General features: G+C 54.9%; 1 protein-coding gene across 1 annotated transcript; it reads left to right on the top strand.

Annotated features, from left to right (window-relative positions):
- The first annotated feature begins 13832 nt into the window (after positions 1-13832).
- ARL4C (ADP ribosylation factor like GTPase 4C) lies at positions 13833-15760 on the top strand. The gene has a single exon (XM_037161465.2). The coding sequence runs from the start codon at positions 14339-14341 to the stop codon at positions 14915-14917; it is 579 nt and encodes a 192-aa protein (XP_037017360.1). The 5' UTR covers positions 13833-14338; the 3' UTR covers positions 14918-15760.
- Positions 15761-25493: the final 9733 nt, after the last annotated feature.

The raw sequence follows: 25493 nt of genomic DNA, 5'->3' as shown, positions 1-25493 counted from the left end.
AAACCACCTTGCCGTTCCATCCCGGGGGGTCGTGGAACTAGGGCGAAGCCTTCCGTGGACCAGCCAGGGCCCGGGTTTTCTCAAGATGCTGCGGGGTAGTTGCTTGACCGGCATCCCCCGGATGCTGGTGGGAACGGGCCGTGGAATCGGCTCTTCCTGGTGGGGGCCCGGGTGCCCGGTGGTCTCTGTTCCCACCGGACTTTTCTCTCTGGGCCTTCTGTGCTCTCTCCCGCCCCCGCCTGCATCCCCTCACTCTCTGCTCATCATTCTCTACGTCAGATGGAACTCTCATTTCTCCCCCTTCTTCTCCAGACTACTACAGTCTCTTCCGTAGTAGTCTGGAAAAACTTTTTTTTTTTTTTTTGGAAAAAAATTGCAATCTGTTTGGTATGAAGGAAACAGATTGGATGCAAGGAACCGTCTAAAGCAAGATGCTAGAGAAGCGGCGCCCTGGGCGACCTCTGGATCCTGGGACGGAGAGCAGAACATTTACTGAGCACCGAGCTGGGCCAGGCATTCTCCTACATTCCGGACGGAGTCGTCCATGGACTCCCAAAGGGCCACCGGAGGCGGGCATGAGGGTGGTGACGGTGTTACAGCTGAGGGAACAGTTAAGCACTTGGTACCACGCAGAGCAGACATGTGGGGCCGCGGTGTCCCCGCGGTGTCCCAGTGGAGCACTTCCTGGCCCCCACCAGGCCGCTCAGCAGCTCCTGCGGCTGCGGGACCTCCACCACCACAGGGCTACCAGGCAGAAAGAAAGTCCAGGATTTCAACTCAGTGTGTGTCTCTGTGTCTGTGTGCGCGCCTGCATGTCTGTGTGTGTGAGTACGTGCTCACACATGCACATGCACGTCTGTGCTACAAGCCAGTGTCCTGTCTGCCCCCCGATCTGTGGCTTGCACGGCGCGCATCTGGGGACAGACACACCAGGGCTTTAACCCAACTTGCTAATCAAAGCATTGACATTCCCTGGATTCAACCATCCATCGGCTTGCTCTCCTGCCAGGTTTAATCCATTAAGAGAGAAAAAAGAAACCCGCATCTTTTTCCAACTGCCCAGATTGATTTTGTGGCTCAATTATAGTGCTTGGGTTGCAGGTCGAAGTTTTGTACTTTCTCCAGCAGCACCACCCCCAAGGAGGCTGGACATTCTGATTGCTTCGGCTGTTCCCATTTGCATATTTTAATTGTAAAGGCCATCATTTATCACCATAAGAATTTTCAGGGGGTTTCATATTTACAATAAACAATACAATGTGTTGTGTAGTAAGATGTTAGACAAATGAATTCGCTGGAGTGTCCGTGGCCCGGGCAGGTTTGTGGCTCATGCGCGCTAACCCTGAATTTCTCTGCGGACCGCTCTGTGTCCCAGCTCAGAGAACCAGACTCCCCACATAAAAAGCAGCCCAGCTTTCCCGAGAGCTGTGACTCACTCAGCTGGAAGGCAAAATGAGGGTGGAGGAAATCTTATCGCACCTTATCTGCCCAGACCCGGAGATTCCTTTGTGCTTCGCCAGACGGTTCTTGCTGCTTTTTCAGATACTGTTCTGAGGCCTCTGTCTTCCTCCCCGGCCTGGGCTCCTTTGTCCAATTGACTTTGTGTGTTTCATGACCTGTGAGGTTCTACTAACTAACAAACATTTCCAGTTTCATACTCTATCAGGGATCTTCAAACGGCCATCCTGACACCCTCCTAAACCAGGTGTCATTACAGGGTCTCCTGGGCCACAGGTGGGCTGCTCACAGCCACACAGTCCCAGGTCTGAGGGTGACCAGAATACCGGGCCGCCTGTCCCCACCCCAGCCCGCTGCCCATGCTGCCTTGGGGTCGGGGAGGGGGGACAGCGGGCGGTCAGGAAGCGGTCTCCTCTGCCAGGGGCCAAGTGCTCCCACCACCTGTGGGCTGGGTTGGTGCCATCAAGCTGTTCCCCGCCCCAACGGGAGAGAAAATGGGCTATTCCCCTGTGGGCACAGTAGGGCTTGTCTGGAGATGTCCCATCCAAACGTGTGTGTCAGCTTCAGCAGCGTCCCACAGTCTGCTGACTTTGAGACAAGCCAACTAGTCACAGAAGAAGAGGAACACGGGAGGGGTGACGGGAGGTCCATGGGGACCGTGGGGTGGTGTCTGCAGGACGTCCCAGTGGAGAGGTCAGGCAGGGAGGGCAGGACAGGCAGACCTGGGGCTGTGGGGAGAAGTGGGGCACCGGCACTCGGAGCATTCGCTGGAGCAGTAGACTGTCCTGTGAAGGTGCGTGTGGTGTGGGAAGAGGGACACGCAGAGGAGCCGGGACACGCTTTCCGTTCAGGGGCAGGTGGAAGGAAAGGACCCTGCCAGGGAACCTCTCAGGCACAGAAGAGCAGGGACTGGGGCTGAAGTGAAACGTGTACAACAAAAGCCAAAGCTGAGAGTTTTAGCAAAAAAAAAAGAAAGAATGTGGTCAAGATGCCAGATGCCACAGGGACAAGTAAGATAAGTACCGAAAGCTATCCAGCTGGCTCAGCAATTAGGGGTGACCTTTGTGGGACAGGTTCAGAGGGCGCGGAGAGGGCACAGCAGAGCTTAGGAGATGGAGGGGACCCGTGGGGACCCCAGAGTAGGGAAGCTGCCTGGTAGTAGCTAGGGAGGGGCTGAGTGGGGAGGGGAAGAAGGAAGAGAAAGGAGAGGGAGGGGGATTTGTAAACCTCTGTGCCCACTTGGCGAGAGAGTCCCGAACACACGGCGGAAGCCGATGGCCGCTGCAGCGGGGCCAGAGCAGGTGCGCGTTCGTGGTGCGGTGCGGAGGGGTGCGGAGGGGTGCGGAGGGGTGCGGCGGGGTGCCGAGGGGTGCAGGGGGTGTTTCCGGTCCTGGGGGCCCTCTGTCGGGGGTGTGCACAGAGGGACTCTCCCAGTCTCTCTGTCCCATGCAGCCCCTCTCGGGACAATGAGACTAGAGCGAATTTCTTCTAAAAATTCTCCTGACTTGCCTTTTAATATAAACCTCCTTAACATGGGAATGGTGTCATCAGAATAAACCTCTGAAGCATAAAGCGCCGCCTCCTGGAGGTCCAGGCCCACGGAGCGGTGACACCAGGAACAGGCCCGTCCGGCTCCTCCAGGCGCCGGAGCTGCTCTGCCGCGGTGGTTCTCACCGTCACCCCTTTAGTCAGTGGGGCGCCCTGGCTGGCCTTTTACCCGAGAGGTGTGATTTTAAGATTGTAGAGGTCATTTGTGTGACCCACCTGGAGTCAGGCCACAGAGGACATGGGGTCCCAAGAGGAAACTCCCGATAGGTTGTCACCGGCACTCGACAGGGTGTCATCCTCAGCTCTGCTCGCAGGTCACATCTGTGCTGTTCCCGGTGGCCTGTTGTCCCCCAGATGCTGTGCACAGTCTTTTGGAACAAACTCCTTTGGCTTCTTTGTTGGCTCGTGACTGTGTCACCCCAAGACCATGGGGCTCCACGGTGCTTTCAGGAGTACACGGGGACAGAGTCACGACAGCAGAGCTGACGACACATTGTATCTGTCGATCACGTTCCTTGCTTTAAGTCCCCGCTTTCCCTGACGGCGTTCTCTACCAGGCTCTCCCCTCTGGCCTCACCCTGCCCTTGGAACTATTCTTTTTTTTTAAGATTTTTTTTTTGGAGAGGAGGGAGGGAGAAAGAGAGGGAAAGAAACAGCAATCGGGCAGCCTGAGCCCGGGGACCAAACCCGTAACCCAGGCATGTGCACCGACCAGGAATCGAACTGCAGCCTGTCACTTTGCAGGACGACGCCCAGCCCGCTGAGCCACACCGGTCAGGGCCCCGTTACTATTCCCGCTTGGTGACTTGTCTGCCTTCATTTGTCCCTGGTTCTCTGAGAACCAGCACTGTGTTTCATGAGTTCGTCACCGGACACAAATGTACATTCTCAAACTGTCTTAGATGAATGGCCATCGAAGTATTTCCGCAAAGATCATATTTCTATTGGAAACGGTGGTCTGTTCACCTCATGCATGTCGCTTGGGCCCTGTGCCACATCACCAAAACCAGCTGCTCCGTGGCGACTCCGGGTGACGCGCCTACTGCGTGTCCAGCGGTGAGCTCACAGCCCACGAGGCAGCCAGGACCCCAGCACCTAGGCTGATGACCCGGCCCGTGGAGCGGGCGGTTTTCCCACTCACCTGTCTGAAGGTCTTTCTCCTGCTCGGTGATTTGGGCGTGGGGCTGGGTCCAGGCTGGGAACCCGGGCCACGGCTTTGTGAAAGGGAAGGAAGACAGAAAGGATGGGGCAGGAGGAAGAAGAAGCCCCCGGAATATCCGGGAAAGGGAAAGAGGGAGGGTGGAGTGGAGAACTGAGAAGAAAGGAAAACAATAAGAGGAGACACGAAAACAGCTACATTCCCTAAAAACGGGCAATCGCCAGACTCTAGGCCATAGAGTCAATTTCCTGGGTGGAAGAGTCAGGTCTGGGGCCCGTGGCAAATACATTTTCCCTCCTGGTTACCCATATGCACATGCTCAGTCAGATGATCCGGGCTCATTAAAATCTTAACAGAGCCCTTGCTGGTGCGGCTCAGTGGATTGAGCACAAACCTGAGAACCAAAGGGTCACAGGTTCAAGTCCCAGTAAGGGCACATGCCTGGGTTGCAGGCCAGGTCCCCAGTAGGGGGCATGCAAGAGGCAACCACACATTGATGCTTCGCTTCCTCTCTTTCTCTCTCCCTTCCCCTCTCTAAAAGTAAATAAATAAATTAATAATCTTAAAAAGCCTTAATAGACACAGTGAATAAGTGGGTGGCAGTTCACCCACTGCAGATGAACACACGTGCCCCCTCCCTGCGTGTGCAGTGTAAAGAACACGGTCCGTGCGCAGTAACTCATGTGGCAGGTCAGGGAGCTCTGTTCGCTGGAAGTGACCCTCAGAGTGAAATGATGCAGGTGCAGAGCGTTGAAAGGGACAGCACTGACCACGGAGGTGACCTCGTTTGGCCCGCACACTGGAACGCCGGTTCCCGACAGGTGCCGGTTCCCGACAGGCGCCGGCTTCTGCGCGGACGCCTCGGAGCTCCTGCCGACAGCCCGGGTCTGTTTCAAACAGTCCAAACTCGGGGTCTTAAAAAATCAATTCTTTGCTGCGAAGGGCGTTTATCAAGAGAGTGGCTTCAATGAAAGAGAAAAAGGGAAAAAAACTAAAAATTTAAAAAATGGCAATTTTAGCAATTCGATTATAAGAACACATGAGACGCAGGTGGCTTGGAGAATGTGCTGACTTGGTTGCATCATTTCCAACTCTATGTACTGTCGCCTATGAGAGAAGTTTCTAGAATGGGGAATGGAGAACTACATTCAGATCCTGGGAAAATCCAACTTGCTGGCTAAGTTCTCCAGGGTGAGTCCTCACAGTGCCCTGAAAAGGAATAAAAAGCAATGAGTTTGCTGAAATTATGGTGGAGAGGGCAAAGGTCAAACCGACCTGAGAGGACGTGATGGACACCAGGCGCAAAGACACGGTCGATGCTCCTGGCCAGACTCAAATGTTCCCTGAAGGACAATGTTCCATTCCACGTGTTTCAGTTCTTTCCACAATTGATTCCGTTCAGAAGTCAAAAGTAAAATGTTCTGAAAGGATGATTTTTTTTTTCAGGAAAATGTGACTTCGACAAGAGGCACTGAGGTTTGAAGGGGAGAAGAGTATCGTTGGTGTCTCGCACACTCAGCAACACAGAGAGCACCTACAACTCGGGCAGTGCGCACTGATAAATAAATAACACACAGCCTTTAAAAACGGGAGGTCCTTCCCCCTTCCCTCCCTGGCCCAGACGTCCACGAGCCACACATGAACCGAAAAAGACCCGCTCTTCCTCCTGGCTTGCCCCTCCTCTAACGCTACTGGCGTCATTCCACTCCCGCGATTTCAGAGAGTAAAGAAACTGAGTGCGAGTCAGTTTGCACGCCATACCCACGCAAACTCTGCCAGAAGGCTACTCTCCCACCACCTTCCTGTGATACGATGTTAATGATATGTAGATTAAATGTCATTATGAAAGACAATTTGCATGCACGCACGGCAGGAGAATTCGAAATTTTTAAACAACGGCACAGAATGTCCTTGGTATCCTGGGCATCCGCCCGTCCTCTGCTTTACCATCAGGGTCGGCCCTGGAGAGAGTCGCTCGAACCCCTGCGGAGAGCTTGGCATGCTGGCGGTACCCACCTTCCCGAAAGGGTGGAGGTTTCAGAAGAGCTACACCTCTCCCCGCTGCCACCTCCGCAGGAAAGCGCTTTTAAATGTTACCGGTGCAGTTAACCTCGTCAGCCTGACCTTGAGGTGGGCCAAGTGCGGCTCTGGAGGAACACGGGCGCTCCACATCCATCGCTCCGCATCCATCAGCACCGGGAAGTGCCTCCCCAGCCTCTTCCCCATAACACTCCAAGGCTGCTAGAATGCATCTGGACAGGAGCCACTTATTCACGGGGATCCGACTTTTGCTCGTGTGGTAATCCACTCCTGGACACCTGTGATGCCCATTTTAATGCTTCCTAGAACTCGGCACAGAACGCAGGGCTTGCTGTGTACAACCTGCAGGTGTACGCAGGCATTTTTTCCTTCTGTGCACGCATTCATGAGCTAAGTGGGGTTTTGGACTGTCTTTGTTATTATGAAAGTGGTATTTCACGCACATGAGAAGCAAATTCAGACAGCACAGGAGGACACAACGAAACAGGTCTCTTTTCCCTCCCACATACCCGGTTCCGTTGTCCAGCGCGAGCCACAGCCAGTGGTTTTGTGTCCTCGCGTCTCTCTGTAGAAAGTCCCCACGCATATCATAGATCACCCATCTCTCTCTCTCTCTCTCTCTCTCTCTCTCTCTCTCTCACACACACACACACACACACACACACACAAAGAGTGCAAATTTTCACTGAGACGGGCACATCTGTGTACTATATACTTTTTACTTATCAATACCTGGGTAATTTAACCGTCACAACACACACAGATTTATCTCGTTCCTTTTAATAGCTCTGACATGTCTGAGTGCACGGATGTATCTTGGGTTATTCGATAACTTTGCTACAGACGGGCACTCCCATTTCTGGCCAGTACAAACACCCAGTCATGGAAGATGCCAGGCTGCGACGCCCTCGGGTCCCACGACTGCATGTGATTGTATCCTGGTGTCTCGAATCAGCGCTCCAGCCCAAAGTCTAGGCCTCATTTTTATACTTGAATTGATGATATGTTTAACCAGGAAGAACCTACGGTTGTGTTTATGTAGTTGTTTTGCCCACTTAGCACCAGGTAAAGCCATAAAGAAGCTGTCATACCGGAGCAGCAGGCTGGAAATTCAGTTAAGGAACCCTAGATAAATAAACGAGAATTCAATAAGCGATAGCGAGATTCTTCCACCACCAGAATTCCATTTATTCCCATTTCTTTGCTTTTGTTTTTCTTTATCTTTTTCATCCTAAACCAATAGAGACTGGGGGACAGCTGGAGCAGCCGCTTCTGTGCCCCGGCTTCCCTGGTCTGCACCAGCCCGTCATAAGTCGCAGGAACCAGAGCTGCGTCCATTCAGCGGTGCCACAGGCAGCTGTACGTCCCGATGTGGGAGCCAGTGGGAGGCAGCCTCCCGCATGTCCAGCCGGTGTCCAGTGGGACGGCCGAAGCTCCTGTGGGTGGGTACCCTGGAACGCCACCAAGTGAACACAGCACCCAACCGCCCTTGACGGTGACACAGTGAGAAATCATGAAAGGTAGGAGGGATTGACTACCTAAAGGAGAGGAGGAGGAGAAGGTCCAAGGCCAACCACTGGGGGCCGCCACCGATCGGTCACGAGTGACTGATGAGAGGAAGTCTGGTGGCCTGGCCCGTGGTGGGAGACGGGAGGAGGAGCAGGGTGTTGCAGCTGTGCATTTGGAGGTCCTGGTGGGTGACGAACCTTTGAACTTGTGACCACCCCAGACGGTCATCAGCACGGCAGTCCCCTGCCACCCAGGCAGTATGTGGAACAAACAGCGAAGGGCGAGGGGAGCCTCACCAGGCCAGTCGGTTTTCTTAGGGAAACCTTGTAAGAAGGACGGTGCGCCATCAACAGAGTCCGTTGGTGGCCAGGTAAGAAGGGAAGCGAAGGGCCTTTGGATTTTTCCTTCGGTCTCTGTTGGCCTTGGGAAAGCAGATTTAGGAGATGGGGACAGGAGCAGGAGAGCAAAAGGGATTTCCTGTGATGGACCGAAGAGAGTGTGGGATTACATACGCACAGTGCAACTCTCGGAGGAAATGATCATCTTCAGTGCCTCTCACGAAAGCAGCAAGGAGCCAAAGGGCTCTCTTCAGGTGCCCGGACCAGACTCCCATGGAGGCGAGTTCCACAAGAGGCCCGCCGACCGCTGCACCCGGAGTGACCGTCCGCACAGGAGACAAAGGGAGAGCGGGCAGGGCACCCGGGCCTCCTCCGCCACAGGAAGGAGCCTAGAGGGCTCCAGAGAAGCACAAAAGTGCGATTGTTTCCCTCTCTCTTGGGTTGAGCCAAGGAGGTTTTAATTAAATGAAAATAATGGGTGTCCCGGGTCACCTGGGGGGGAGGGAGGAGAAACCTAAGTAATCCGCTTCCACCCAATACTGTCCGGGGCAGGGGGCAGGCTCTAACCGCCGGGGCTTATTATCCGTCCCTTTCGTTTCTTCACTGTTGCCTTTTAGAGGAGAAATTTAATTACAGCTATTGAATTATTGAAGTAATCAGAAATAACTTCTGCATACCAAACTCCTCCTTCTCCTTCACCTTCACCTGAAAGGGGCCTGGCGTTGATATGAAATTGTTTTGTCATTTTAGTAGACCTGAGTTCTGAATGTCCTTGAGAAACGTTCACTTAAGGGATGAAATTCGAGTATTCCCGAGAGGTTGAAAACAATCTTACAAAAGAATCTTATCTGGAAATAATACTGATAGGAAAGATAATGACTTCTAAATTTTCATACCTATCTTGGGCAGGTAATCAAGATCAACAATTGATAACGGAAGACTTGAATGGGGAAAAATATTTTATCTTTTTTTTTTTTTTTACCCAAATCAGAAAAAACAATTACGAAGTGATCCCAGGGGTGGTGGTTGGAAAAAATGAGACCTGGGCTTTCTTCAGCCTTGTTGCTCCACCAAAAAATTAAAAATAAGGCGCTCTGAACTGTCTGGATTTTTCTGTTTTGACTTGATTTGTTGTTTTTCATTAAAGTAGTAAATTCAAATGGACAAGACTAGTGGGTTCTTCTTATTTCCAGTCGTTGGGACACTCGAATAAAGCAGGAAGCCGCAAATGTCAAGGATTCAGCTCGGTCACCTGGAGGATCTAGTGCCCCTCCCCCAACGCTGCGTCTGTTAGTCCCTGGGACAGGCAGCTGGGGCCGGCGTTTCACCCTGAACGCAGAGACGCCCCTGTGATGGAGCCCTTCGGTCTTCCACTCGCCAGACTTCTGGCCACGTGGGTGGGGTCCTCCTTAAGGAAACGCTCGCACCAGCCACAAAACTCCAGTCCTGGACCGGCTGGCTCCGGCTGCTTCAGGCCCCCTTGCTTTCCGTCCAATGGGCCTGCTTTCGTCCCCACTCCTGGTCCTACCTCCGTGGATGGCTCTCTGGCCTGCCCATTGATCGGACGCAGGAACCAATTTCTCCGATCTCTAATCTCCGCTGGGTTTCCTGGACACTGAGTCCCTCTCGCTTCCAATCAGTTCGTGGTTCTTCGAATGGACTTCCCAGTCAACCCCTTCATGCTCAGCCAGGCCTTCTGGTTCCCTCTCCTGGCCAGCCACCCCTCCGGGTCTGCACGGGCCTGTGTCCGAGAGTCCGCCTCCCCACGCTCTGAGCCCTGACAGAAGCATGTTCTTGGCTTGGTGAGTGTGGCTCTCAGAGAACTCAGAACCAGTCCGGGATCCACTTACACATTCGTTCGTTCCAGTGGTGGACTGAACATTTACTACAAGGCCCTGGGCGGATTTACCCCCGCGGAGGCCTTCATCTGTTACACAAGAAGCTCAGTAGAGGGCGCTCCTGTATTATCGCAGCTGAGCACAGGGGCAGCGAACCTGAACCCAGGCCGCCAATCAGAACACGCAAATAATCTTGCACCTTTTGCGCATGCTTGTGGGCACGCACTTTACCCCTACCCACACTCTGGTACGGACGGGGTGTTCACCTTTGCATCTTATTAGCTAACGAAAGCACAGATAATAACAATGAAACGCATTGGTCTAGTCACTAGACCCACTCAAAAGTCACCTTAGTAGGCAGCACACTTTGTCTAAAGCCCTTAAAGGGGGAAAAAAAAAGAATGATGTTTCAGGATCCAGTTTCCAAATCACAGCCAAGTTATTGCATTCTGTCTGACTTGAGCTAACTGAGTCCCTTTCTGGGGGCCAAGTCATCCGGACGCTGGAGAGAAAGAAGGGAGAGGCCTGAAACACGGCTGCTGCGGGAAGTGACATTCACCTCGGGCAAGACACAAGTGCACCTTTCTGAGAAACGTCTTGTTCTGACTAATTAAAATGAAGCGAGGAGCCCAGGCAGCCAATGTTTTCTACTCAACAGAATACTGGCCGGCTGCAGGGGGCGGGGCACCGCAACTCAAGTGGCTGCATACCACTAGAGAAGCGATTCCTTGTCGTGATCCAAGCCAACGTTTATTGAGCACTTACCACGTGCCAGGCACTGTGCCAAACACTTTACATGTATTATGTCATTTATCCTTCAGAGCTACCACATGTGTTAGACGCGGTTGGAGAGGGGTCACTTGAGAAACAGTGAGCTGGGTGTTGCCCCATGGGCAGAACACGGGGGGGGGGGCACCCACGTGACCTGGTGACGCAGCCCGGGCCGCGGTGCTACATGCGTCCAGGGCGAGACGGGTTCCAGATTCCGGGTTCCGGGTTCCGAGTGAGTCTGGCATTCCGGACTCAGCGGGAAACACCACTTTCCTTTTCAGGATTCCGGGGTTTCTCCATTGCAATTCGTACTGAAAGCTGGCTGGCTGAGCCCAGTGATGCTGTTATGGGAAAGAAGTTAAATCATCAACTGTAAAATCAACTTATCACCCTGTGAGTGAAATTAGAATGCAGAGCGGCTGCCATTCAATTATGGTGAGTCGCTGTTTAATGGCTCTGTTCTGCAAGGCTCTATTAATGTCTAGCACTCCGCTTTTTCTGCAGGACAACAGATAGTCCTTGATGGCTAAACCCCACGGTGGGGGCGCACAGGTGGGGTCCACTGTCGGCAGTAATTACTACATCACCAAGAAAACACATCGGGTGTTTTACTAAAGTGTTTCCCTCCTACTCTCCTTAAAATAAGAGCAAGACCTGATAGGGGATAGATGCAAGGGAGGGAGCAGGGTCCCGTATCAAGACCATTTGTGGGAGCCAGATCCAGAGGTCGCAGTCTGACCTGATCCTTCCCAGGTGTCCAGGATCCAGGCCACTGATCAAAGTCCCGTCTGGGGCCGGCACCCAGCCAAGGCCCTGCCGGTGGCAAAGAGGAAAGAGAGAGAAGAAACAGTCTCATGAGAAGGCGGCTTACCTGTGGGGCAGGCCTTGAAGAAAGCCAAGGAGATCACTCCAGAAAAACACAAAATTCTGTCTTCCCAAGATTCCCAATGACCACAGTGATCTCATTAGAAATTATGCCGATGCTTCTTCCTCCTGCTTGCCCACTGCTATTCGCCCTTCAGGGGCAGAGGCCTGATTCTTCTTCTTTAGGAGCCAGCCCTCCCCCGCGTGAGCCGCTGGGCCACACCGATGAGGTGGTCCATCCTGCTGGACAGTAATGCTCCTCGCAGGGGTGGACCGGGAAGGCCAGAGGGATGTGTCCTCCAGGCTTTTGTCTCAGTTGATGGGAAAGAGATAGAGCTTTTCTCCTGTAGGATGTTACCGTGGGTGGGAGTCCAGGGATGCCTGCAGGAGAAGGAATCAAGGCAGAGGGAAACAGAGGAGAAATGAAGAGACACCTGGTCTAAAGACTTCTTTTGAGCTCCTGGATCTAGCCATGTCTGAATCATGCATGAATCTTTTGATGTCACCACGGAATATATTTTCATTGTGGTCCAACTCAATCTGAGTTGAATTTCTGTCGTTTGCAACTGATTTCAGGTTGCTCACAGCTTCATTCCCCTCTGAGTTAAGAGTGTGTGGGTGGAGAGGGAGGGACAGTGGGCACCCCTGGCCTGGGGGTGGGCCGTCTGCAGCTTGCTACTGCCTTGGCACAGTAAAATGGGCCTGGGCTGCGGTTCCCTCACCTGACGGGCTGGACAGAATAACCCACAAGGCCATTTCCAGCCCTGGCATTCCCTTCCCAGCCCCTGGACCCACTCCAGAGCGCAGATAGCTGCAGTGGCTGCTGTCAGCACAGGAATTCCAGAGACAGGGTGGCTTGTCCTGCTTTCTACAGATAAGGTCTTCTCACGTGTTTCAGTACCAAGGGCATCATACATCGTTCTGTGGTAGGACACCAGCTCATGAGAGGAAGGTGGAAAAGGAAAGCATACCTATAAAATGTGGGGCTTGATTCCTAAGTAATTATCATTTTCATTTCTATCCCCCTTGGCCCCATGTCCATCTTCATGGACAAATTTGAGAGTGCATTCCCCGCCCCACCCCGCCTCTCCTCCAGAGCAGGTCTCTGTGTGTTTTCTGCAAGGCACTGTGGCCTCTGCCCCCAGAGAGAATGTGTGTTTGTTACGTATTTACAAACTGGAATAAAACCACTGGAGTGAGAGGGGATGGAAGCCACGGTCACACATTGGTGTTTGTAACTTCTGGGGCCACTGACCCCAAACCATGGACATACTTTGTTTCAGCATCCAAACGCAGCCAGACCCCCAGCTGCAGCAGAATGGGTCACTGTGGGCAGGTGGTTCTCAGTTCTCAAAGTGGGTGCCAGAGGGCGCTCTCCTCAGACGGTCCTGTTTGACCTGGAATGTTAGCATGGGTGGTGGGAGCAAAAAAGGCAGCCAAAGGGGCTATCTGGGAATGGTTAGTTGTCTGAGTTATTTGGAAATAAATTATCCTTATCCTCACACCCCACCCCCAGCTGCCACTCCAGCCCCATCACTGCCTAGATTGCAAATGCCGGGTTTCTGCTTCCATCGCTGCCCCCAGGCAGGAAAAGCTGGGCCCCCAGGGCACCCTGGGCACAAACCTGGGCCCTCAGTGCATCCGCCGCCTGGTGGAGCCAGCCCCCTGGAACTCAGGCGGAAAGCGGGCCAGGGAATCATTGAGGGCCAGGGCCCAGGGCACGGCTGGGTACAGGGGTGCTGGCTGGCGGTTCGCTGAAGCCAGCGCCCTCCTTCGCCCTCTCCTCGGGGTCTGGGGACTTGCCCCCACCGCCCTCGCTCCCCGGCGGGCACTCTTACCCCCCACCCTCGGGCCCTCCACAGCCCCTGGGCGGACGCTGGGGGCGGCCGCCTAGTTCCGGATCCCGGGCCGCGCCCTGGCCCGCAGGGCTGGAACCTCCAACCCTGCTCCCCAGGCAGGCTGTGCTGCCGCGGCCCCGGGGGGCAGCCCTGGGCCAGGGCTGGGCGGGTGGAGAGTTCCGGGAGCCGGGAGCTATTTTTATAAGATGAGTCAGCCGGCCTGGGAGGAAGAGCTGGCTCCCGGGCCCATTGTCTGGGCGCGGCCCGGGAGGGGGACACCGCGGGCGATTCCCAGCGCTCCGAAGGGCGCGAAAACGGCGGGCTGGAGGGAGAAGTCCACACCCGACCCGGGGCGCGGCGTGGGCGGGGCCGGGGCGGGGAGGGGCGGGGCCGGGGCGGGGCTCCAAGGGGCGGAGCTGGGCGCCTTCAGGCCGCGGCGGGCTCCAGGCGGCGGCGGCGGCGGCGGCAGCAGCAGCAGCGCAGGGACTGCGGGGACAGAGGCAGCAGAGACACCCGGGGAAGCCCGCGCCCCCGCCTGCGCCTCCGCGGCGCGCCCCGGGAGCGGGAGCAGCCCCGCAGCGCGGCCCAGGGCAGAGGCGAGCGCCGCAGCACCTCGCCGCGGGCCGGGGGGAGCCGGGGCAGCGGCCGGAGCTCGGGGGCGCGGCCGGGGACCCGCAGAGCGAGCCGAGGCCAGAGGACGATTCCAGGCGCCAGCATCCCGCGTCGCGGCAGCGGAGGCGGCTTCGCGGGAGACAAAGCCTGCCGGAGGAACGCGATGCCGGGCCGGCACGGGCTTGGGGGCTGCGGCGTCTGAGCGCGCGGACCGGTGCGCCCGGGGTCGGCGGAGGCCAGTCAGGTCGCGGCGGAGGGCGGCAGGCGGGGCCCAGGTGCGCCCGGCCGCGGCGGGCCCGTCACCGCTCGGGGGGCGGCGCCCTCCCGCTGCAGCCGCAGTGGCCCGCGCCGCAGCGAGGAGCCATGGGCAACATCTCCTCCAACATCTCGGCCTTCCAGTCCCTGCACATCGTCATGCTGGGCTTGGACTCGGCCGGCAAGACCACGGTGCTCTACCGGCTCAAGTTCAACGAGTTCGTGAACACGGTGCCCACCATCGGTTTCAACACGGAGAAGATCAAGCTGAGCAACGGCACGGCCAAGGGCATCAGCTGCCACTTCTGGGACGTGGGCGGCCAGGAGAAGCTGCGGCCGCTGTGGAAATCCTACAGCCGCTGCACGGACGGCATCATCTACGTGGTGGACTCGGTGGACGTGGACCGGCTGGAGGAGGCCAAGACGGAGCTGCACAAGGTAACCAAATTCGCCGAGAACCAGGGCACGCCGCTGCTGGTCATCGCCAACAAGCAGGACCTGCCCAAGTCGCTGCCGGTGGCCGAGATCGAGAAGCAGCTGGCGCTGCACGAGCTCATCCCGGCCACCACCTACCACGTCCAGCCGGCGTGCGCCATCATCGGCGAGGGCCTCACCGAGGGCATGGACAAGCTCTATGAGATGATCCTGAAACGCAGGAAGTCCCTCAAGCAGAAGAAGAAGCGGTAATGCGCCCGGCGGCGTTCCGGAGCGAGGGGGGAGTGAGCGCGTGAGTCAGGCAGGAATGAATGGATGTGCGAGAACCCGCGCCCGCGAACAAAGACAGCGAACCAAAGCGATGCTTCCGATTTTTAAAACTGAATCTCTGTGCCCAGATGCAGGACTAGTGACTTAAGCCCGGGGTGTGTATGCTGACTCACCAGCCTGCCCTCGACCTGCTCCCACCCCAAGCCGGGGGGCACCTTTTGTCTGAACGCCAGAGCTCCCTAATAGGGTGGGAGGCCGCCCTGGGGAGTGAACGTGCAGGGGCTGCGGTCTGCCCTCCCCGCCCAGGTGGAAGGCTCAGATGTCAGAGACAAAAGCAATTTCTTCCTACTCCAGCAGGCCAGAAGTTCAGGCTGCCCCGCCCTCACCTGCGAGTTACCTGAGGTATGCAACTCCCAGAGCCCCTGGAGCCCTCATGGGGAGGGCATGTTGGCGTTGGGAGGTGCTGGGGGAACAGCCCCTCCTTGCACTCAGGGGCAGTGAAAGCTGGGTTATTTTATGTCACAGGGCCGGCCCCTGATGAAAGCTCATTTGTTCTGCTCTGGGCCCAGACAAGGTGGTGTTTTGGGCTCTGGGAGGACTGCCCCGAACAATACTCAGCCCCAGGGCGAGGGGCTCTGTGCTGGCCTTGGCTGCGGAATGGCCTCGGAGATGCACCTTGCCTGGTGGTCCTCGGCGACTACGGAACCAGTTTTTGTTGAGAACCGCTTTTCAGCTTGGAGTCAGACATCATCCAGATGGCTTGGACCCTGTCCATGTGTAGGTCATTGTCACACAAAGAGACCAATAAAAATTTAAAAAGCCAAACTGTTGGAGGTGGTGGCACATGATGTGTTTACTGTTTGCAGGATAGGTAGAGGTGTTTGAGGGGTAAGGCTCTGGATGTAAACGCTGGGTGGATGGTGCGGGGGGAGAGGGGGCACGGGGACCTCCCTCTGCACTGTGTCATTGGCATAAATATCTAGGCCTGGACGTGTGGAAGCTGAAATTCTCTTAGCCTGCTGATGGGTTTATGTCAGCGGCCCAGCTGCAGATGTGTGCTGAATTGCAAGATGGTTTTTTTTTTTTGCAAGGGATGTCTCATAATACTAACCGCTTGATGATGGGTTTTGGTTTTCAGACATGTTTGGAAAAAAGAAAAAGAAACTTCCACCAATGAATACTTACCCTAGAAATAGTCACCTAGTGGGGAAAGACGTTGCCCTGCCCTTTTATATCCTGTTATGCTGCAGGTGGTGACTCGTTTCAATTTCTAACTGGGTTCACTGTGGCCTACCTGGGTTAAGTATTTCATTCAAAAGATCTCACTAGAGTACTTCATGTCATGCACCAGACACGAAAACCCCACCAGGGTATGAAAGCTGACCTTGTCGCATGGATTTGGAAGTGAAAGAATAGCCCCAGGGTGAGGTCCTTCCTCACCTGTGCTGGTGGGAACCCACCGGCCTGCAGAGCAAACACAAACCACAGTGAGTGCTTGCTCTGAAAAGCCAGCGCGTGACGTCACGGTCGCCTGTACTCAGGCACTGGGACCGTGTACTTGAAAGAAGCTTTGGAAGGGAAAGGGAAAGAATAGATATTTTTAATAATGTAATTTAAGTAAATCCTCTATAATCAGGACTGAGTCTTGGTTTGCAGAAGCTGTCATTGACCCTGAAACACAGTGTCTCGAGGGAAACTTAGGCTCACTGTTGGATTTTGATTTCCTCTTGGAACCCATGACTAGAGGTAGAGTTATGCTCCCCCCCCGCCCCCGCCCCCTCTGTTATAAATTAATTCATGAAGGAGGCCCATAGAAGTCGGGCATGATCGTGCTTAAGCTTGCGAGATAGGCCAATGACAAGTTCATGGCCATTGTCCACTGCACTCAGAAAGTTAATTTAGGAACCAGAGGTAGAATTTCCTGCTTGAAACCCAGTTGTTGCAGGAGTTACTTTAAAAGAAGCACCCAGCCGCCCGCCCTCCTTCCTCCTTCACTGGTGTATGTGGTACCCCTCCGATGGTGGTCTTTTTGTAGGACTCGGCAGAGAAAACAGCGAAGCAGCGTCGAAAAGCCTGCAAGGTGTCAGCTCACCTATCGACAGCGTATTCACTGATTTCTAAATGGGCTGGTCCCATCCCCTGAAGATTCTGTATAGAATTATTTTAAAGAATCCATCTTCTTTATTTTCTTCACATGCAACGATTTCTTAAGCACTTTGACATTTTGGTAGTTCCACACTATTGAGAGAATAATATATTTATTTTGTGACATTGCAGATGCCAAATACTGTAACCTTCTCGTGCTCACAGTTCCTAAGTTCAAGACGAGTGTTCGAATCCTGCCGTGCTTTACAAATGATGCAAAATGACTTTGGTTTTTGCATTGTCGGTACTGAAAGGGTGCAGTCAGCTGTTAGTAACTGCAGTAGAGTTAAACCTGTGGTGTCTTAACGAATAGTTAGTCTCGGTTGATTTCTGTGTCTTTTGACCCACTGATAGCCCATCTCATCTCTGATCAAACAGGGAGCCTGGACCCCAATACCACCTCACAGCGGTCCGCGGGGGTCGCCTCCAACGCAGTGCTCGGTGATTTCCAATGTCTCCTGCCCTGGGGAGCGTGGGCGGGTGTCACCCGAGGGAAGCGGGCCTCCCCCACAGGCGTTTTGAAATGTTTTCTGAGCGACACAGGGAGGCCAGCTTTGTTTTGGGACAGTCTCCTCACCTATTCTCTGTCGTGGTCCCGGTCCTCTGACAGCGTCTCCCGGTTTGTTTTCACCCCTCCTGCTACAGTTCTGTCTGGACCACCCTCCGCTTCTGTCCCCACTCCCTTTTATATGCATATATGATGCTGTGAAAAGAAATAAATTATTTATACAAGCAAATGTCCAGGGCATTCTGCTCTCTGTTCTCTGGGCCCCCTTTGCTGAGTAGAGCACAGTCCCAGGTGGTCTCCACGGGGGAGGTCCACCGTCTCGGCTTCTTTGGTGGGAGTGTCCGTCCCTCCCTGGGCGGTAGATTTAGAGGTGCCTGTCCCCTTTTGCAGTGAAGCTGCTCGGGGTCTCGGCCGCCCCTCTGCCGATAACTGGGTGGAGCTCCACCCAACCCAGCAGGCCTCCCAGGCTGGAGTCCTCTGAAACAGCCCTGGGGAAAAGAGGCCAGGTGAGAAGCAACAGAACCTGGGACAGGCTCCATGCACCGCGCACGGAGACAGCGCGCGGAGACAGGTATCGGGCACCAAAACTAAGTAATAGCTGGGGCTTCGGTCTGGAGCCAGAACGGTCCGGTTTCAGAATCTGACTCCGGCGTGCAGGGCCCCAAGATGGTGCTGAAGCCTTGAGCCTCAGTTTCCCAGTATGTGAAATGGAATCAGGATGGTCACTGGGAGGACAAAACAGTAATGAACGGGACGTGCTTATTAATTCCCCGGGCGCGGAGCAGGTGCTCGGTGGCTTTGACCTTTGGTCATTTCGGGCTGCGAACAAAGTGTCGAATGCGAGACAGTGAGGCCTTCTGCGCTTCCATCCTCCTCCTTGTGCCAGCGTGGTCTCCTCATCCTGCTCAAACCTGGCCACGCCCCGGCCAGTGGAGCCCGGCAAGCATCCCTGCCCGCCTTCTCCTCCGGAGCTGCGAGGGGTTGAACTGGGCACTAAATGGAGGTCTCCAGACCCCGTCAGCCCTCACACGGCCCATTTCACGCGGCTGCAGTTCTCCACACGGTAGGGGCGGGTCCGTGGCCGCCGATGCCTAGCGTGGTATTGAGCAGAGGCTGCGTGCTCAGGAAGTACTGGTTGAATGGCTTCATTCATACCAAAGTCTTTGGGTTGTAAACTAATTAAAAGGACATTCTAGAAATGGTTACTTCCCATTAAACATTTTGGGTAAGATGAAACTACACAAAGTGACACTTTTTAGGATCGCTGTTGTGAGGTGACTCGGAGGGCACCGGGACGTGCGCACGTCACCAAAACACCGCTGAGTGACACCGGTGAGCGAGCAGCGTCACACTGCCGCAGGGGCGAGTGTGTCGACCTCAAAAGGACACAGATGCCGTTTCGAAGAACCGAAACCTGAGAAATGCTTGACACACCTTTTAGAAAAACCGTCTCAGCTCTACTCGTGAACGCACTAGAACTCAGAGGAAGCAAAGACGGAAACCCTTGTTCTTCCGTGCACCCCAAAAGGAACGTGTTGCTTTAACAAATGGGTCCCTGAGGGGCCAGGTGGTGCCCTGTTCGTTTTGTTTTCCAGGGAAGTGACCCCAAGTTACCCCTTCACTGTGACCTCTAACAACTGGGGTGGCGGCTAATTTTAGTCCTAAGCAATTGCCAGTATTTTCCCCCAGCTGGACGCCACCCTCCCATGGTTTTAGTTCTCCATTTGTGAGTTTCTGTGCCAGACCGTGAACGTCTCTGCGCCTTCACACTTGTCTCCACAGCCTGTGCTCTTAGAACCATCCCACTGACGCATCACAGGCTGTTTTGATGTCACATTCCTGTGGCACCAGGGAAGGACAACGTATGTGCCCAGAGCAGAAGATAAGAGGCCTGAAGTGATAAAGGGAAAGGTAGATGACCCAACCCGGAGCTCGGCCCTCTCTGACGTCACAGCCCTCCCCTCTCCAGCCGACCTCTGGCTTTCCTCTGTGTCCGTAGTGATACCCGATGCCCACAACTTGGCATTTGCCCTCCTGGGACCAAATCCACCATCTCCGCCACTGTGAGGGCTTTTCTGTTCTCAAATTCATGCCCGAGCCGTGTTCACCCATCCTTAAAGCAGCCCCCCCGCCCGCCCCGGCTCTCCAGAGCTCTCTGACACCTGTTTCGAACAGAATTCACACAGAATTCAGGGCCCTCGATGGGTTTGTTTTGCACCACCTGTGCCTGAGAAGGGGCCGCTTCAGTTTCAGGGAGGAAATTGCACACCGCGGGTTTCTGAGAGGATGCTCAGTGTGTCTCCGCCCAGATTAGAAGTGAGAAGGAAGAGCTGCGTGGTCCCACCCCCCCGGGCTGCAGAGGAGCTGGCTTTCTTGGAATGGGAGGGCCATGGCCAGCCTGGGCCTCACCTTCTCCTGAAAGTCACAGTGAGGGCATTCTCCGGGGGTGGTGGTCCTGTACAGGGAACTCGCCCACTCACTGTCCCAACTGGTATATAGGGCATCTCTTTTGCATGTGTTAATTAAAATTAACATAGCCATGTTAAGTACAGCTCTACGGATTTCCACTCTGGCTCAGTCCTGTATAACAATGATGGTAGCCAATGCTAACCTTTACTGAGCCCCTCCTATGTGCTAGGCACCATGCTAAGTGCTTGGTCTACTCAATCTCTTCCTCTTAAGAGCCCCAAGAGATCAATTAATTCATCCAATAAATTAATCAACTGGCATATTGATTAATGGGGCAGAGGCAGATGAGGAAACCAAGGAGAAAAGATCAGATCACCCCCTTGAAGGTCAGCCACTACTGGGGTGAAGCTCCAGGTCCCCAAGACCCAGAGGGTGAGCTCAGAGTGCCCCAGGCTGCTGCCCGTGCAGAGGGATGCGGCGGATGAAGGAAGCTGGGACGCGTAATCCAGGGAGAAGGGACGGAGCTGTGTCCCCTGTGGACAGTGCCACCACCCTGACTCGAGGGCCGCCTTTTCTCACCCCCTCCCTCCTGAGAACTCGTGCTCCCCCACAGGACTGACCCCAGCGTCTGTGCTTGCCCTGACCACGTGCAGCCATGTCTGATTCCTAGTCCCTCGGGAGGCTAGGATCAGCGTGGTAGCTGAAATGATGGCCCCAAACCCTCCTCGGAGAACACATCCCAGGGTTTGGAAGGCACATGTACTCGCTCCTGTCCTTGAGGCATTCAGTCCCCAGTAGTCTTGTCCAGAGACCCTCTGCCTGGGGCAGTGCCTCCCTGGTATAGGGCATTTTTATACCCCAGTAGGTGGCACTGGGGGCATCAGGGTGCCTGCCTGGGGGTGCAGTCTTGACAGAGTCACCTAACCTTTCTCAACCTAGACGCCTCATCCCCACAGAGAGGCAGACAGTGCCCGCCCTGCCTGTCCCTACGGCCATTCCAACGACAAAATGAGACCAATGATGAGAAAGCACCGCGCAGCCAGCCAGGCAGGCCTGGGCCCCCGGGAAGGCTGCATGTTCTTCTGGGACAGGGGCCCCCCTGCGATGCCAGCGCTCGCTCACAGGCCTGTTCTGCTGCTCCAGTGACAGACGAGCTGCCCAGCCTGTTGTCCCCTCTTCATGTTCACGGGTCCGAACACTTTCAGCTCATGAAGGGCAAGCCACAGGAGTTGCAGCAAAGGGGAGCATCGCTCCCCGGGAGGTTCTGCGGAGGACGCAGATTTGGTGGACGTTTCCAGGAGGCGACTGCTGGGAAAACAAGCCTCCTCATTTCTGCCCTTGGCAGAATTCTCATTCTTCTAATGGCGAGCTCACGATTGCTTTCATGTCCTTAAACTCGAACTCCCGGAGCAATTAATTTCCACTGCCCATGTCTCCTAAAAGCTAAAATAGTTTTCGTGTGTCATTTCGAAGTCATCATGGTGAGCAATGGCAACCGCGGCCCTTACTCGGCGAGTGTGTGTTCGAACCTTTTATTACATGGGTGACACTTTGCATCGCTGCGCAGTTGGAAGGGTGCTGGAGTGCCACGCTCTTCACGCAAAAAAAGGTGTTAAAGGCATCGTCCCCAATCAACTGCGACTCCCGTTATACTGGGGACGCTCCACCAGGCAGAGGCACCGGGAAGAGGTAGAACCGGGTCTTGTCCTCAGAGAGCTGGTGTTACAGCTGGCGAATCGGGGCTAGAACACCCAGGGATGTGCCTGATGCCAGTGTGACACGTCCCGCAGTGTCACCAAAAAGGGTGCCATGAATTCAGGCAAGTTCACATTTTCCACAGAGCACTAACCTGGGGTCGAGCCACCTCCTGTCCTGGCGCGTGCACGCTGAACCCCTTCGGCCCTCCCTGGGCACCCGTCTCCTGCCCCTTCTGAAATTTCCTTGGTGGGGATTTGTTGTGCTAATGCCCACCACCTCAGCCATGCGCGCTCCTCCTGTTCTGACTGCTTGTCCAGGTGTCTGCTTCCTGGTCCTCGGGGAAGCCAGGATCAGCGTGGTGGCCAGTTTCAGTGGCATGGCTCTGTCTACTCCATGTGTGAGGGACTCAGACATCTGAGTGCCCCGGACTGTCTGATTTTAAGACAGAGCACACTTTTAGGTTCCTGGGGGTCTGCACTGGGATTCATACTCGTCTCAGGACTTCTAACCAGTTGAGATGTCTCCAGTGAAGAACCCTGGGGAGGTGACTTGAGCACAGAGACACCCAAGAGAGGCTCAAAAAGAAAGTGTCGCAGAGTCAGCCACACAGATAATCAGATGATTCTGACCCATGACTGGAGAGAAAAGCTTCTTGGAGAAAAGTAAATAAATGGGCTTTGGAAATTTTTTCTTATTTTTTAGAATTAGACATGGGACCAGACAGCTCTCCCCCCACCCCAAAAAAACCCTCCTCTGAATTTCAGTGAGTAAAGATGTGATGCCCGAGTGGCTGCAGCTATTTTGACACCATGAGGAATGCCAGTCCATACACTGAAGATGGAAGACAGGAAGTGTGGAAGGAACTTGGGTCTTAAATGATGTCATTGAACCTTTGTAATAATCGACCCTGGGACTGCCCAACCTCAGAACTGTGGTTATGTGAGAAAACAAATCACTCTTTACTTGGGATTTCAGCTGACAAGTTCCCTGAGCCACTGTAACCAACCCTTGACGATATGGAACATTCGGGCTCCCCACACAAGCTTCTGGGTGAGAGAGAAGCCATTCCGCCACCTCTGAGCCAGCAGGTCCCAAGCAGATTGAAACATGTCCTGATTGGCCCTGGCTGGGAAGGGTCTGCCGCTTGGTTCCTGGGGTAACAATTACCGCCAGGGAGCTGGGAACATTCTGAGCAGGAGAGTGTGGTACTCCTGGAGTGTGACTTGGAGTAAGCAGCTGAAAACGTCACTAATTGGTGAGCCCTTTACCATCGCTCATTTTCTCAAAAGGAATATTGGAGATACTATCACTTGCTACCTTCCACAGAGTGTTCGTTTCGCCCTTGACAAGAAATGAAACACTTTACACGGTCATTTCACTTAATCCTCTCCGAAAGGCTGAGGTAGGTATGTTCATCCTGCCTGCACCTTCAGGAGACAGATGCATAGGTAGGTAGGTAGGTAGGTAGGTAGATAATCATAATAATAATAAATGACCCCTGTGGCATGCCAAGAACAAAACTAAATGTGCTGGCTGCCTGTCCTATGTCCATGTTATAATGGACACCAGGGGACAGGAGCTAGTTGTATCATTACCTTCATTTCACAGACAGAAATGGGCTTGGCGAGGCTGGGTGTCCTGCCAAGGTCACAGAGCCACCAACCAGGGCGAAGATCTGAGTCTCACTGCAAGACCTGGTGCAGACCCCGAGGTGCCCCGCCCAGCCCAGAGCCCGGCCTGGCACGTGGTGGGTGGTCCGGACTGTGAGCTCGGAACTGGAACAGCGTCCCCACCTCTGCAGCCCAGAAAGCAGGCAGAAGGGCCCTCCGGGCCAGCCCCTCTCAAATCTAAAGTGTGCACCACTTACCTGGGGGGCCTGTTCCATCGCAGGATTGGTGGGGGGGGGCAGGGGGGCCTGAGAGCCTGCTTCCAGTGCGTGGGCCTGGCAGCTTGGTGAAGCTTCGACCTGCGTAGACTCCAGACCAGGTTTCCTCCTGAAGCCTCTAATTCTGTGAACCCCAAACTGGAAAGGAGACCTGGAAGATGGGACACTGTCCCCCGGACCCATGAACCGATGGTTAGTCCTGACGTCCCCTGCATGTGCGTGTCCTACGATGGGGCTGGTTTCCAGGGGCCAGGTCGCTGTGACGCGCACAGCGAGGAACTTTCTTGTGAGATGGTTTTCTCTGGGGGGGGGGGGTTGCCAGGGACCCAGACTGACTCGTCTGCTCCTGAGACAGGTGTGTTCAGAGCCTGCGTTCTGATGTCCTGTAGGGAAATAAGCACCCGGAGAGCAGACGTGTCCACAGACAGGTGATCATACGTTGGGTGACCTGCCTGTCAGGGTGGAGACAGACGGGACTCACCCAAGGGGCCCTCCGCTTCTCCAGTTCTCTCTTTCTACTCGGTCTCTGGTACTCGGTCTCCCCACCTTGTGGCCCAACTGTCGGCACAGGACCTTGGGTTCCAACAGACTCACAGGGCCACTCTGCCCCCACCTCGAGTTTTGGAATAACACGAATGTCCCCTCCGACATCGGGACCCCAGTCATTTCTGCCTTTGACAGGAGCCCAGGGTCCTTCGCTCTTCAAACCATTGGTTATGTGCCCTGATTCCAGACTAGGCCGTAATCAATACTCACTCATTAGGGCAAGTGTCTACCCGCAGCCTGCTACACCCAACAAGTGAAATATTTATGGCCTGCCAAACCGGTTCTAACTACTCTCCATCATTCCTCTGTTACAGCCTACCTTTGATGGCTCCCGTCTAAAGCTACTGGGTTTTGAGTGCAGTGGGCAGACTCTATGATCCAGTAAGTCTGAGGTTATTATACTCTAAGAGTCAATAACACACGTTAAAAGGTGCATATTCTCTCCCAGTCCACATGGAACTGTTTCAGGTAAATGGCATCTTTAATATCCATTTCTCCAGCATCGACTTCAGGTACAGGGACAGCCTCCAAGGGGGAGGAGCCAGGGTGACGGGTGGCTGGTGGTCTGTCCTTAAGGGGCACCCCCTCAGGGAGGAGCCAAGGCAGCCCCTCCATACAGCCCCTTAGGGTGCCCCCCGGGGACTGACCACATGGCTCTGGACTCTCCACCTGCATCTCTCTCCCACTCTGGGCCGTGGGCCCTCCCGGGTGAACTCCGTCTGCCTTCCTCTCCTCCCTGCCTTCCTCACAGCCTGGCAAAGAGGGCACGCCCCCCCCCCCACCGCCCTGCACTCAGAGGAAGTTCAGAGTTGTGAGAGGGTCTCCCTCAGTGACTCTGTCCCCCAGAGAGCCCCATGTCAGCCCCCGGACCCCCCGACCCCCGCCCTTCCCAATGGCACTGCTCATTTCCTAGAGGACAGTGGCTACTGTGAACACAGGGTGGCCTCGGCGTTTGGGGACCCAAAAGCAAAGCTTTTGGAGGAGCAGGCTTTGGAACTTCAGTCCAAATGCAGAACCCTCCTCACCTCCGTGCTGAAACCTGCGGAAGGTAAGAAAGAAAGCCCCTGACGTGTGGAGCTGCAGGCTCCGTCCCCAGCCCCGTCTCAGCAGGCACCCGGCCCGGACAGACACCGCGGTGCCGAAGCACAAGTGTGTAAGATGGACCACGCCTGTCGGGCGGCTGGCGGGCCCCTTGTGCGGCGCTGGGAGCGAACAATCGGCTCAGCTTTACCCTCACACATTTCTCGGAAATATTCATCTCCCACTGAAAGTGCAGTGACTTCCTACTGCTTTGGCCTTCAGGGTGATTATGTTTCTGCCCCGACCCATCAGTCATGATTCCAAAGTTAACTCTAACATAGAAAAAC

Source organism: Artibeus jamaicensis, unplaced genomic scaffold (genome assembly GCF_021234435.1).
Source record: "Artibeus jamaicensis isolate MK-2021 breed Jamaican fruit bat unplaced genomic scaffold, CSHL_Jam_final contig_944, whole genome shotgun sequence".
NCBI classification, from domain to species: Eukaryota; Metazoa; Chordata; class Mammalia; order Chiroptera; family Phyllostomidae; genus Artibeus; species Artibeus jamaicensis.
Note: the sequence above shows the minus strand (reverse complement) of the source record. Positions and strands in the feature narration are given on the sequence as shown.